At 47.1% G+C, this 12,983-nt stretch overlaps 1 protein-coding gene across 1 annotated transcript in view; it reads right to left on the bottom strand.

The window, feature by feature from the left end:
* Positions 1-12,983, bottom strand: part of TRPM4 (transient receptor potential cation channel subfamily M member 4) — a 45,328-nt gene that overhangs the window by 18,354 nt on the left and 13,991 nt on the right. Inside the window, exons 6-14 of the mRNA XM_083582481.1 lie at positions 12,045-12,222; positions 9,861-9,925; positions 6,897-7,079; positions 6,595-6,694; positions 5,331-5,446; positions 3,798-4,136; positions 2,139-2,267; positions 1,043-1,172; positions 399-544 (exon numbers count right to left, since the gene is read on the bottom strand). Coding sequence (XP_083438607.1) covers positions 399-544; positions 1,043-1,172; positions 2,139-2,267; positions 3,798-4,136; positions 5,331-5,446; positions 6,595-6,694; positions 6,897-7,079; positions 9,861-9,925; positions 12,045-12,222 — 1,386 coding nt within the window. The remainder of the gene's footprint in view (positions 1-398; positions 545-1,042; positions 1,173-2,138; positions 2,268-3,797; positions 4,137-5,330; positions 5,447-6,594; positions 6,695-6,896; positions 7,080-9,860; positions 9,926-12,044; positions 12,223-12,983) is intronic.

Raw genomic sequence — 12,983 nt, 5'->3', positions numbered from 1 at the left:
AAAGAGGATTCAGCAGCGCTGTAGCAGACGCTTGAGCAAGAAACATGTGCCCACTCAGCTTTGATTGGCAGAACTGGCACAGCTACAGGTGCCACAAAACACCCATCCCGCCTTTGTAAGGACCCGACACAGCTTCCCGCGCTATAGGGGTTGCTGTTGGTCCTGCTAAACCAGGCATAGGCAAACTCGGCCCTTCAGATGTTTTGGGACTACAATTCCCATCATCCCTGACCACTGGTCCTGTTAGACAGGGATCATGGGAGTTGTAGTCCCAAAAACATCTGGAGGGCCGAGTTTGCCTAGGCCTGTGCTAAACGTTAGCTGCTTCACAAAACTCTTAAAGGGAAAGAGGATTCAGCAGTGCTGTAGCAGACGCTCAAGCAAGAACACAACCTTACCTGCACACCATCATGTGCAAAAAACAGGCGGGCGTCAGCCTGGTGAGCGAGCTGGAGGACAGTGGCTCCTCCCCAGAGTTCGGAGCGGCGCACCAGCAGTTTGTAGGCCCGGGGCTCCCCATTTCGGTAACATTCCCCAAATACACCTGGAGTTGGGGTGGGAGGGGGGTGGGAGAGAAGAAAGTGAGGAGGAGAGGCTTACTTATAATGTCAAGGAATTTCCAACACATCCCACAAACCGCGTTCGTTTATAATAGCCGTTATCGATGCAGAAGACTTAACACTGGCATATCACTCTTGTGACAGTGCAAAAATTCTTTCCTCCACCCCCTCTGCTATCCAATGGCGACGTTCAAGTGTGGACACATGCACTACAACTCCCATCAGCCACAGCAAGCATGGCAAACGGTGAGGGATGATGGGAGCTGCAGTTCATCAGTACCTGGAGGGCGACGGGTTCCTTGGTTCGAAACAGGGAGCGACCTAAACGCTCTTTAGAAATCAAGTTTCCCTGGAGTCTGAACCGGAAAGAATTGAGGCAGCTTCGCGGTCGTTGACTGCAAACAGCTAGCCTTCCCTTCCAGACCGTTACTCTCAGGTCCCTCTTTCCCACCCCAGCCTCCATGTCCTCAGCATGTCCGCACCAATGGCCAAGTTCTCAAAGCGCATGGCAAGGTCCTTCATGGCTGCCTCTTCCTCAGCCTCCTGCTCCAGGTGCGAAAGCTCTCGGAGAATCCGTGCTGCTGCCAAAGCCCCAGCCACAGCGTCGGGTGCCTAAGGGAGAGAGGAAAGGGTGGCCATCAATGGAGACAGAGGCAAGGAAACAGCCCTCCAAAAAAGCTACAGGCAGCTGAGAGCCAGAAGGGGAAAATACTCTCATCGTATCCAGATGTGGCAAAAGCACTGCCTGGTTGCCCTGCATTTCCAGCTGGTTCCTTCCTATTTTAACTCTGGGTCCTTGGTTTCTCCCATTATGAACCCCATACAGGAGCCTATCTATTTGTTTGTTAGCTCTGTCACATTGAGGTTGCTATATAATAATACAATAATAAAAATGTTATTTTTTAAATTTATACCCCACCCATCTGGTTGGGTTTCCCCAGCTACTCTGGGTGGCTCCCAACAGAATATTAAAGGTAAAGGACCCCTGACCATTAGGTCCAGTCGTGGCCGACTCTGGGGTTGCGGCGCTCATCTCGCTTTACTGGCCAAGGGAGCCGGCGTACAGCTTCCGGGTCATGTGGCCAGCATGACTAAGCCACTTCTGGCGAACCAGAGCAGCACACGGAAACGCCGTTTACCTTCTAGCCGGAGCGGTATCTATTTATCTACTTGCATTTTGATGTGCTTTCGAACTGCTAGGTTGGCAGGAGCAGGGACCGAGCAACGGGAGCTCACCCCGTCATGGAGATTTGAACCGCCGACCTTCTGATCGGCAAGTCCTAGGCTCTGTGGTTTAGACCTCAGCGCCACCTGTGTCCCTCAACAGAATATTATAAACACGATAAAACATTAAAAACTTCCCTAAACAGGGCTGCCTTCAGATGTCTTCTAAAAGTCAGATAGTTGTTTATTTCCTTGATATCTGGTGAGAGGGAGTTCCACAGGGTGGGCGCCACCACCAAGAAGGCCCTCTGCCTGGTTCCCTGTAGCTTCACTTCTCGCAGTGAGGGAACTGCCCGAAGGCCCTCGGAGCTGGACCTCAGTGTTAACTATATTAATAATAGCCATCATACACACCATTTCCCAGAAGTACATGGCCATCTCTCTGCGGTTCAGCAACACAGCCCATATGAAGAGGTCAGTCCAAGGGTTTGGCGAAAGTTTGGAGCGGTACATGGGGTCTCCGTTGAGTAATGATCCTTTGCTCTTGGGAGAGGAGAGAGAGGCACGATTAGCAAGAGACAGAAATTGCTCACACTTAGCTTAGATCTTCGGTTGATATTCAACAGCTGCCCAGAATCTATCACCCCCCAACTGTAGCCGCTAGAGGGCTGTGAAAATTTGTGCCCCATGCTTTTTAGACTCATCTACCCATGTCTTATCTGAAACCAAAGGGGTGTATCAATTGCCAGATGTGAATCCCCCCCCCAGCTCTCCTACCCTGCTACAGAGACTCTCAGGACCAGAAAATGGGGGAAACCACTGCCTGGGGTGAGGGATAGTTAGCAGAGACAAAAAAGACCAGAGTTTCAAGAGGGTGAGGCAGATTTGCAGGGGGCGATGAGGTAAGTGAACAGGAAAAAAGTGTCCCCTTTGCAAGCTGGAAGGTGGGGGCAGAGAACGAGGCAGACAGTTTGTTTTATGCTGCAGAGATGGTCAGACATTATGCCTGGGATCTCTTGGAATCTGAGGACGCAGGAATGGAAGGAACGGAACTCTCTTGGGTAGTGAATGCTGTGGACTCTCTCCATCTCAGCTCAGGTTGTATATATGTGTAAATAAACTACATATCATAAAGATATAGGGTTGCCACCTGTCCTGTATGAAACAGGATTGTCCTGCGTTTCAGTGTAAAATGCTACGTCCTGTATGGATACAGTTCTCTCTCTCTCTCTACACTACACCAGTGTGGTGTAGTGGTGAAGAGCGGTGGACTCGTAATCTGGTGAACCGGGTTCGCGTCTCCACTCCTCCACATGCAGCTGCTGAGTGACCTTGGGCTAGTCACACTTCTTGAAGTCTCTCAGCCCCACTCACCTCACAGAGTGTTTGTTGTGGGGGAGGAAGGGAAAGGAGATTGTTAGCCGCTTTGAGACTCCTTAAGGGGAGTGAAAGGCAGGATATCAAGTCCAAACTCTTCTTCTTCTCTTCTCTTCTCTCTCTCTCTCTCTCTCTCTCTCTCTCTCTCTCTCTCTCTCTCTCATGCATGTGTGTGTGTGTGTGTGTGTGTGTGTTCCAAGTTAGGGATCCTCTCCAAATACATATGCTTGAAAGGGGTTGTGAAAAATCATGTATTTAAGCTCTAGATAGCCAAGCACAGACAGATTTACAAATTCGTGTGTGTGTGTGACAAATTCAAGAGGGATATTCTGTTAGGCTGCAATAGATTGTAATGGATTGCTCTGAAGTCACTTCAGCACAAGATGGGGAAAAAACAAAAACCCCAGCCCTGCCCTGCCTTGTATTTTTCCAGAACAAAGGTGGCAACCCTATAAAGATCCCACATTATCCACTGTGCCTCTTTGTTCCAAAAGGAAAGGCAGACCCTGATAAGCACACCTGGCAACCTGGAGATTGAGATGGCGTGTATCAATATATTAAGGGAAAGCATACATAAAATGCACATGTTAGGAAAAACAGCTTCCAAAATATATATATAATTATATCAGTTTGCAAAATGTGCACATTAGAAGGGGAACTTCATTGCAAAATGAGCCTTTGGCCTGGTTCACCTACCCCTGTCCCTCTGGCGGGGTGCAATCCGTCGTAAAAGGGAGCACAGACATCCCCCAGCAGGTCATGGAGGATGTGAGCCACCTGGGGCAACTGGTACTCAGGCAGCGACCGATCCAGCAGCAAGTATTCAGCAGGTGAGGCGGGCTCAGGGCCTGCGACTTGGCGGCGCTCCAGCAGCTGATGCAAAAGCGTGCCGCTCGGGGTCCCTGCGTAGAGCTGCTCCAGCTTCCCCCACGTCAGGAACTGCCCAATGTCCAGTCCGTTCTCCACAAAGAGGCGCACTAAGGCGGGACGGTCGCCCACCAGAGCGTCGTGCATTGGGTCCATCAGCAGACTAGGCTGCAGAAGAGAGAAGGGGTGGCGGTAAAAGGGGATGGGAAGATAAACCCCATGAGTCGTACCTCTGGTTATGAACTTTATTTGTTCCGGAGGTCCGTTCTTAACCTGAGGTACCACTCTAGCTAATGGGGCCTCCTGCTGCTGCCGTGCCGCCACTGCGCAATTTCTGTCCTCATCCTGAGGTAAAGTTCTTAACCCGTGGTACTACTTCCAGGTTAGCGGAGTGTGTGTGTGTGTGTATATAAGAATATCTCCCGCACATTGCCATTTGCCATTGTCCTTTACCTTTACCTTTTACACAGCATAATTCACAATATATTGCCAGGCCAAAAATTATGCAACCCGATATCATGATATGGACTTCAAACTGGTTTTGGATGATATAATTGTTATAGGAACTCTAAGGTCTTATATATACGGTAAATATAAAATAAATGTTCATAAATGTACAAGGCAAACACATACATAAGAATATAAACCATGTGTCTGAAATAGTACAGGAGAGCAATCCTGAAGCCATTTTGACTCTCCCAAATTGACCTCAAATGTTTCTCTGCAAAGAGGAAGGAAATGAGAAAAGCTTTCCAATTGTCTTTGGACTGTAGGGGCTTACACTAACAATATGTGTAAGAGATTCAGGAACTAAGTATTTACCATCTCAAAGGAATGGCCAGGCTACCCAGAAAAGGCAATCAGATAAGGCATTATCAGGTATCCTGGCAGACAGGAGAGAAGCAACACACTCAAATTTCTGCTGGGGACCACCTCTTTCTGTGATGTATGTATGATGTTTTGGGGGGTGGTCTTGAGCTACAGGGAGGGCAATTTCAAAAGTCTATATAAGAGCTTGCACACTGATGTTCTGGGTTCCTCTCCTCCCTCCCTGCGTGGGGTGAGCAGGGGACCCTGTTGCAACAGTTTAATAAAGTTCAGGCTTACTAGCTGCTTTGCTTCTCAATATTCTCTGGTTGGCCTCTGTTATTTTCTCCTACCGATAGAGAACCAACTTAAGGACTCTATATGGGCTCTTAGACACCCCATAAGGTAAAGGGAGCAATATTTTTCTTATAACATATTGACATATCACCCAGCCCTAGTCTGCACCCGACCTCCTTGCTGTTCCCCAAAAGTCCCCTCCTCCATGTCTTCTCTGCCTTTGCTTTCATCCTCTCGCCTCTTTCTCTGCTGACTCACCTCCCAGTCAACATCCCCACGGAACAGCTCGGTGCTAGCAATGTCCACACGGTTCCAGGCCACAGCCAGGTGCAGTTCATCCAGGTAGCAGGTGGCTTCGCGCGATTGTTTACAGGCTGAAATGAGGGGAGAAGCAGAGACCTCCTTAGCCTTGGATTCTGTTGTCTCCCTCTGCAGCACCGTAAATGGGGAGAGGGTGGTGGGTGCGAGGAGAAGGGAATCCTTGGAAGGGAGAGGATAAATTCTCAGAAAAGGGAGATGAGATCTTTGCAAGGAGGAGGTGTCTATGGGAAAGACTTAGTTTTGAAATGAAACACCAGGGTTACTTTGCTTGGATTAGCTACAGAAATTGAACCCCAAACTATATAATATGAAATAAGACGATGGGGTAGAAACCTTTTTTTTTAAAAAAAGAACTAGGATGGATTCTTAAACTGTTTTAACAGATCTGATCAAAATGTTTATGGGACATTTTGGGTACTTTTGTGGCTTACATTGATATAATAATTGATACCATGCCAATATGTTGCTTACAATGCGTCAACTTATTTTAATTATTTGATTTCTATATTGAAAGCAACATTTAGGGTTGGCATGTCATCAATGCTAGTCCAACTCAGGGTAAACCTATTGCAGCTTCTGGACATGGTCAACTTAGGTTCATTAATTTCAGTGGGCTAACTCTAAGTAATGAAATGAAATGAATTTATTAATACGGTCATAGACCAGCTTCAACACACACAATATCCCAGATCATAAAAAAAATCAGGAATACAAGGGACAATATGCAATAACAAGAATTTAAATATAAAAATTAAAATTAATTGTTAACTCTAAGTAGAACTTAGATGGCTACAGCCCTCAAACAATTAAATGCAAGTTGGGAATGTTCAGCAAATCTCAGTCCTGGCTGACTTCCTTTTGTGGTTCATATCCAGCCCATGTTAACTTTTAAAATATTGCAAGGGCCAGACAGGCACCACCTCTGGAGGTCCCTTCTTTATGATGTTGGTGCCGCCCCAGAATTTCCCTCAACCACTGAGCGAAGGACTTTCTGGAATGTTAGCTAACTTCCATGATTGGGTTATTTTTTCAGAGCTCAGGACTGAAGGTTAGTAGGAACCATTGGCTGGAAAGGAGTTTGTATAAAACTTCTATAGCCCACTTTTATATTTAGGAAATATCCAACACAAGAAGAGGTTGATTGGGGAGGTAAACCCCAAAGCCACGGATCAGCCAGAGATATCTGCGGTAGGGTACTCACCTTTCACCAGTGCTTGGAGAAGGACAGTCTCAAACTCCTCGAGACCCTCCTGGTCTGAATAGACGGTGACCAGTTCCCTTAGAGCCCCAATTTGCTCCACCTGTGGAGGGGAAAAAAGAAGAAGCATTGTCTTGGAGATCTATGAGAGAAAACGAGATTCCCTTCCCCAGAGAGAGATTTTCAAGTGAGGACTGGTAATGGGAGGTCTCAAAGCTCCACAGGAAGGAATGTGAGCTCTGGGTAGCCCATGGAGAAATAATAATTTGTGAAGGGGGTCAGGGAGTTGAAGTTCTGGATCCTACCTCCTCTGCCAAGTCCTCCAGTTCATCGGCTGGGAACTTCCCCTGCATTTTTTTCATCGCCAGGGCCTTCATGGGCTCTCCAGGCTGTGTCTCCTGCAGCAACCCAGCTAAGCAGTCAGCTGCTCCTCCGGTTCCTGCCAAGAGCAGGCAAGGGATGGAGGCATGGACCGCATCAGAGACGCGCTGAGGGAAAGAACAAGACAGAAGATGAGCCCCTCAGGAACCTACAAAGCCAGGGGCCGTGAAATTGTTTGGGCCAGTGGTCACTAGGGATATTTCAGGTTTGTAGTCTTGGTTGACCACAAACTTGACATGAGCCAACAGTGTGACGCGGCAGCTAAAAAAGCCAATGCAATTCTGGGCTGCATCAATAGGAGTATAGCATCTAGATCAAGGGAAGTAATAGTGCCACTGTATTCTGCTCTGGTCAGACCTCACCTGGAGTACTGTGTCCAGTTCTGGGCACCACAGTTCAAGAAGGACACTGACAAACTGGAACGTGTCCAGAGGAGGGCAACCAAAATGGTCAAAGGCCTGGAAACGATGCCTTATGAGGAACGGCTAAGGGAGCTGGGCATGTTTAGCCTGGAGAAGAGGAGGTTAAGGGGTGATATGATAGCCATGTTCAACTATATAAAAGGATGTCACATAGAGGAGGGAGAAAGGTTGTTTTCTGCTGCTCCAGAGAAGCGGACACGGAGCAATGGTTCCAAACTACTAGAAAGAAGATTCCACCTAAACATTAGGAAGAACTTCCTGACAGTAAGAGCTGTTCGACAGTGGAATTTGCTGCCAAGGAGTGTGGTGGAGTCTCCTTCTTTGGAGGTCTTTAAGCAGAGGCTTGACAACCATATGTCAGGAGTGCTCTGATGGTGTTTCCTGCTTGGCAGGGGGTTGGACTCGATGGCCCTTGTGGTCTCTTCCAACTCTATGATTCTATGATTCTATGATTCTAGGTTCTCTCTGTTTTTCCTTTTCTCCGTTCTTGTTTTATTTTCATTACCGTTCTGGCCTGAATATAAGCCACACTTCCCCTCCTGCAAATAGTGACCATGAAAAGTTAAAGTGCGGCTTATATCCGCGACCTTACAGTATGCAGCCAGGAGCGTGGCAAAGAGGGGCCTGCCCCGTGCATAGTCCCCCTGCCCTCTCCCCCACGGCCAGGAAGGGAGAGAGAATGAGGAAGGCTGGGAAGGGAGAGAGAGCAACGAAGCGCCCCCCCCCCAGTATGCAGCCAGGAGCAACGAGGAATGGAGTGGCTTATATTCAGGTATTTCCCCCTTTCTTTCTGTCCTCCCTCCTCCAATTTTAAAAGTGCGGCTTATATTCGGGTGTGGCTTATATTCGGGTCAATACAGTATGTATTTTGTGATTTTATGCTGCGATTTTATGCTGTGAACCGCCCTGAGACTTGCAGATATAAGGCAGTACGGTCGTACCTTGGTTGTCAAACGGAATCCATTCCGGAAGTCTGTTCAGCTTCCGAAAACGTTTGACAACCAAGGTGCAGCTTCCGATTGGTTGCAGGAGCTTCCTGCAGCCAATTGGAAGCCGCTTCGGACGTTTGGCTTCCAAAGAACGTTCGCAAACCTGAACACTCACTTCCGGGTTTGCGGCATTCAGGAGCCAAAACGTTTGACTCACAAGATGTTCGTCATCCAAGGTATGACTGTATACAATTATTATTATTATTATTATTATTATTATTATTATTATTATTATTATTTCCAATCTTGACTTCAGTGTACCACATCAGCTTGTGATTTATTTCAAAGACTTCCTGATAGACACCTGTTCATATGCAATTTTGCCTAATATATTTTGGTTTCATGAATATTTGGACGTTGTTATCGTTATATGCTTCTTTATGCACATTTTGGCACCAGTCCGTCCCCCCCCCGCCAAATGTGAATATCAATACACAAAGCGTGATTTGCAGCACGCTGCCAAGGGTTTCTGGCTCCCATTTGTTTAACAACAGAACAACTTTTGCACCTACATTAGGATGCTGAAATGAAGGCTCCATACACCCTGTACATTTGAAGGGCACCCTCACAAGAATCCTGGGAACTGTACACAGAGCTACAGTTCTCAGCACCCATAACAAACTATAGTTCCCAGGATTCCTCAAAGAGGCGTGTGCTTTAGGATGTGCTTTAAATGTTTGCAGCCGGAAAAAGCTAACTGGAAGCAGACTTTGATGTGAAAGAATTGTGAGCTCAGTTCAGTCATTGCACAGAAAACAAATTCTTATGGCCAGAATGTGCTCAGAGGCACCCTGGTTGGTTGGTTTTAAAATTTCAGCTATGTCTTTTGCTCCTGGCTCCTGGCTTGTAGATCCTGAGGTTCTAGTAAAAAAATAAAAAATGCAAAAATGCAATAGAACCTCAGCTTTCGAGTGTCTTGGAACCTGAATGTTTCAGCTTTCAAATGCCAAAAACCCATAAGTAATCGCTTCCATTTTTGAACGTGCCTCAGAAGTCCAACAGCTTCTGCAGCGTGTTTTTGCATTTTCACCACTGAAATTGACATTCTCCCTTTGCGCCTCATTTATTGAATATTTTGGAAGCCGAACGGTAACTGGCAAACCTCGAGTCTGTCCACCTCACTTCCTACTGCCCCTTTTACCACATTCACAGCGACCACTACATTTGCGTCTCTCCTTCCCAACAGCTCCTTCTTTTAGGACTGGGTGTCTCCCGTAAGCCCATACCCTCCAAAAGGTCCAGGCCAATAGCCAGGATGCAGCTTGCGGGCCACGCTCCTGGGCGAGTCACGTGATCTCGTGTGAGATTGCAGTCCTTCCCAAAAGGTTTTTTCCCCCCAATGCAATATCACAGCACCCAAAATGGCTGCCGTGCTCTCGTTCAAAAAAGCAGGGTGTCCTGTTTTTCCCAGGACAGTTGAGGGGTATGCAACCCTCCCCCCGTCCCACTTCCCTTCACAAGCTCTCACGCCCATTACCTTGAACATAGCCGAGTCCCCACTGATGAGCAGCAGCAACACAGGAATCTCAATACTCCCAGCACCTGCAGGCAGCAGCAGTGAGATAAGGAAATTACACAAGAGAAAACTAATGATGCAGGGGAAAACAAGGGACCAATATTTTGGGATAGCAGGACGGAAATCTCTCACGGTGGAAGCTGGCCAGGGGTCTGGAAGTGTAGCAGCCACAGAATTCCGGGTACAGTCATACCTCGGGTTAGAGACGCTTCAGGTTGCGTTTTTTCGGGTTACGGACCTGCCAAAACCCGGAAGTACCGGAACGGGTTACTTCCGGGTTTTGGCGGTCGCACATGCGCAGAAGCACTAAATTGCAACCTGCGCGTGCACAGATGCGCATCTGCGGGTTGCGAACGCTGCAGGTTGCAAACGTGCATCCCGCACATGGATCACGCTCGCGACCTGAGCGTCCACTGTAAGTGCGTGCAGTGGTTCCTCGGTTTTCGAGCGTCTCAGAAGCCAAACGTTTTGGTTTTCGAACGCTGAAAACCCGGAAGTGAATGCTTCTGTTTTCAAACATGCCTCAGAAGTTGAACGGCTTCTGAGGCGCGTTTCTCAGTTTTCTCCATTCCCTTTGCTGGCAGCCCATTGCGCCTCGGTTGTCGAACGTTTCGGAAGTCAAACAGTCTTCTGGAACGGATTACGTTCGACAACCGAGGTACCACTGTATTAGTTAATGAGGCAGCAAACTCTGGCCTTGCTAAGGTGGCAATACTGTGCCTGAACCCTGCTATTTCAAACAACGGATGCGGGGGGGGGGGGAGCATAAACTGAATATTCCTCCCATACAAGCAACAACAACATCCTCTGTGTAGAAACTCTGACGTTAGAGAGTAAGGTCCTCCTAATCTTCAGCCTTCTCCTGAGCTGATAAAGTAGTTTGCTCAAGAAAACATTCCGTCATTTATGAGCTGAAGGGATACAGAACAGGTTTGCCAAGTCGGAGAAAAATCAGGCCTCACCCCCAGGGATGTGGGAGACGAGCCTTTTTCCTAAGGGGGCACTGCACCAAACCTTCCCACCACCAGGTCTGGCACCGCTTGGCTCATTTAAGTGATACGAGGGCTTTCCCTCTGCAAAGGTTTGTGTCTCTAAGGAAGCTCACTGCTGTTGTCGCTAGGCTAACATAAAACAGAAGCAGCAGTAATAAGCGGTGCAGCTGAGGACACCTGGGGCAGGAACCTGAATAAACTATCTGACGTTTAGAAGGCATCTGAAGGCAGCCCTGTTTAGGGAAGTTTTTAATGACTGATGTTTTAATGTATTTTTAATCTTCTGTTGGAAGCCGCCCAGAGTGGCTGGGGGAACCCAGCCAGATGGGTGGGGTATAAATAATAAATTATTATTATTATTATTATTATTATTATTATTATTATTATACAGAATTTCAATTGGTCTACCCTGAGTAGGACCAGCATCACACACATCCCAATGTATTGTATTTGAATTTAAATTTGTTTTGTTTTGTTTTGTGGTTTTTTGAAATGTTATTTTATTTCCGTGCTTATTACATACAAAAAAAGGGAACGATACTGAAAAGGGGGTACAATTTAAGAGGGGAGTGAAAAAGAAAGAGAATGAAATTTACACAATCTGTTATTAAGATACAAATTTTGACAACAATTTATGATTACAATTTCATGCTACAATGAAAGTAAAAAATCTCATTATCTTTTATACCCGACTTCCCATTTATTCCTTAATTCTTTTTACATAAATTTACTGCCATATCGAAATACCATTTTTATGTTAATATTTTCACAATTTATAAACGTTTATATTCATATAAGCAATTAATAAAAACTGCTGGGATCACTCAAAAGCTGCTACAGATTTTAACACGGTATAATTTTGTTTAAGATATGATCTGAAGGCCTCCCATTTTGATACAAATTCAATTCTCGGTTTATTTTTTCAGATAGACTATCTATGAATTTGAATTTAAATTACAGAAATCACCTCTAAATCTGCAACTGTACAAATACAGCATCATATGCAAACGTTAACTTCCTTTTTTGAAAGAAATAAACTTGGCCTCTCCCCCCACATTCTGATGCAATTCCTCTTTTGAGGCAGCGGAAGTTGCCACCCGCCCCAAGGTAAGCCAAGGAAATGAAATCTTTGCGAACGAGGAAAGTGTCTTACCGCCAGCTCCCACTTTCTGCTGGGCAATGTAGCGTTCCAGACGGGCACGGAAGGAGGCCTCGCCACCCACCCTGCCCTGCGTCCCGTTGTCCACCAGGAAGAAGGCAGAGTGGTTGGCATCCAGAGGGCAGTAAGGGGCAGAAGGGACTGTCCTGGGATAAAGTGCTGGGAACAAACCCTGCAGAAGGAGGGAAAAACAGGGAGCAAATGAAGGAAGGAGCCAGGGACTTTTAATCCAGAATGTGGCAGCTAGACTGGTGACTGGGAGTGGCCGCCAAGACCACATAACACCCGTCCTGAAAGACCTACATTGGCTCCCAGTACGTTTCCGGGAACAATTCAAAGTGTTGGTGATGACCTTTCAAGCAGGCATAGGCAAACACGGCTCTCCAGATATTTTGAGACTACAACTCCCACCATCCTTGACCACTGGTCCTGTTAGCTAGAGATGATGGGAGTTGTAGTCCCAAAACATCTGAAGGGCCAAGTTTTCCTATGCCTGCCCTAAACGGCCTCAGCCCAGTATACCTGAAGGAGCGTCTCCACCCCCATCATTCTGCCCGGACACCGAGGTCCAGCTCCGAGGGCCTTCTGGCGGTTCCCTCACCGCGAGAAGTGAGGTTACAGGTAACCAGGCAGAGGGCCTTCTCAGTGGTGGCACCTGCCTGTGGAACGCCCTCCCACCAGATGTCAAGGAAATAAACAACTATCTGACTTTTGGAAGACATTTGAAGGCAGCCCTGTTTAGGGAAGTTTTTAATGTCTGATGTTTTATCGTGTTTTTAATATTCTGTTGGGAGCTGCCCAGAGTGGCTGGGAAAACCCAGCCAGATGGGCGAGGTATAAATAATAAATTCTTATTAATATAATAGTTGGATGCAGAGGAGCAGTGGGAGGCACCAGCTGGGGAACTCCCAAGGGAAGAAGGCCCAGAGCCCG

This window comes from Podarcis filfolensis, assembly GCF_964270895.1.
Source record: "Podarcis filfolensis genome assembly, chromosome: 13".
In the NCBI taxonomy this organism is placed as follows: domain Eukaryota; kingdom Metazoa; phylum Chordata; class Lepidosauria; order Squamata; family Lacertidae; genus Podarcis; species Podarcis filfolensis.
Note: the sequence above shows the minus strand (reverse complement) of the source record. Positions and strands in the feature narration are given on the sequence as shown.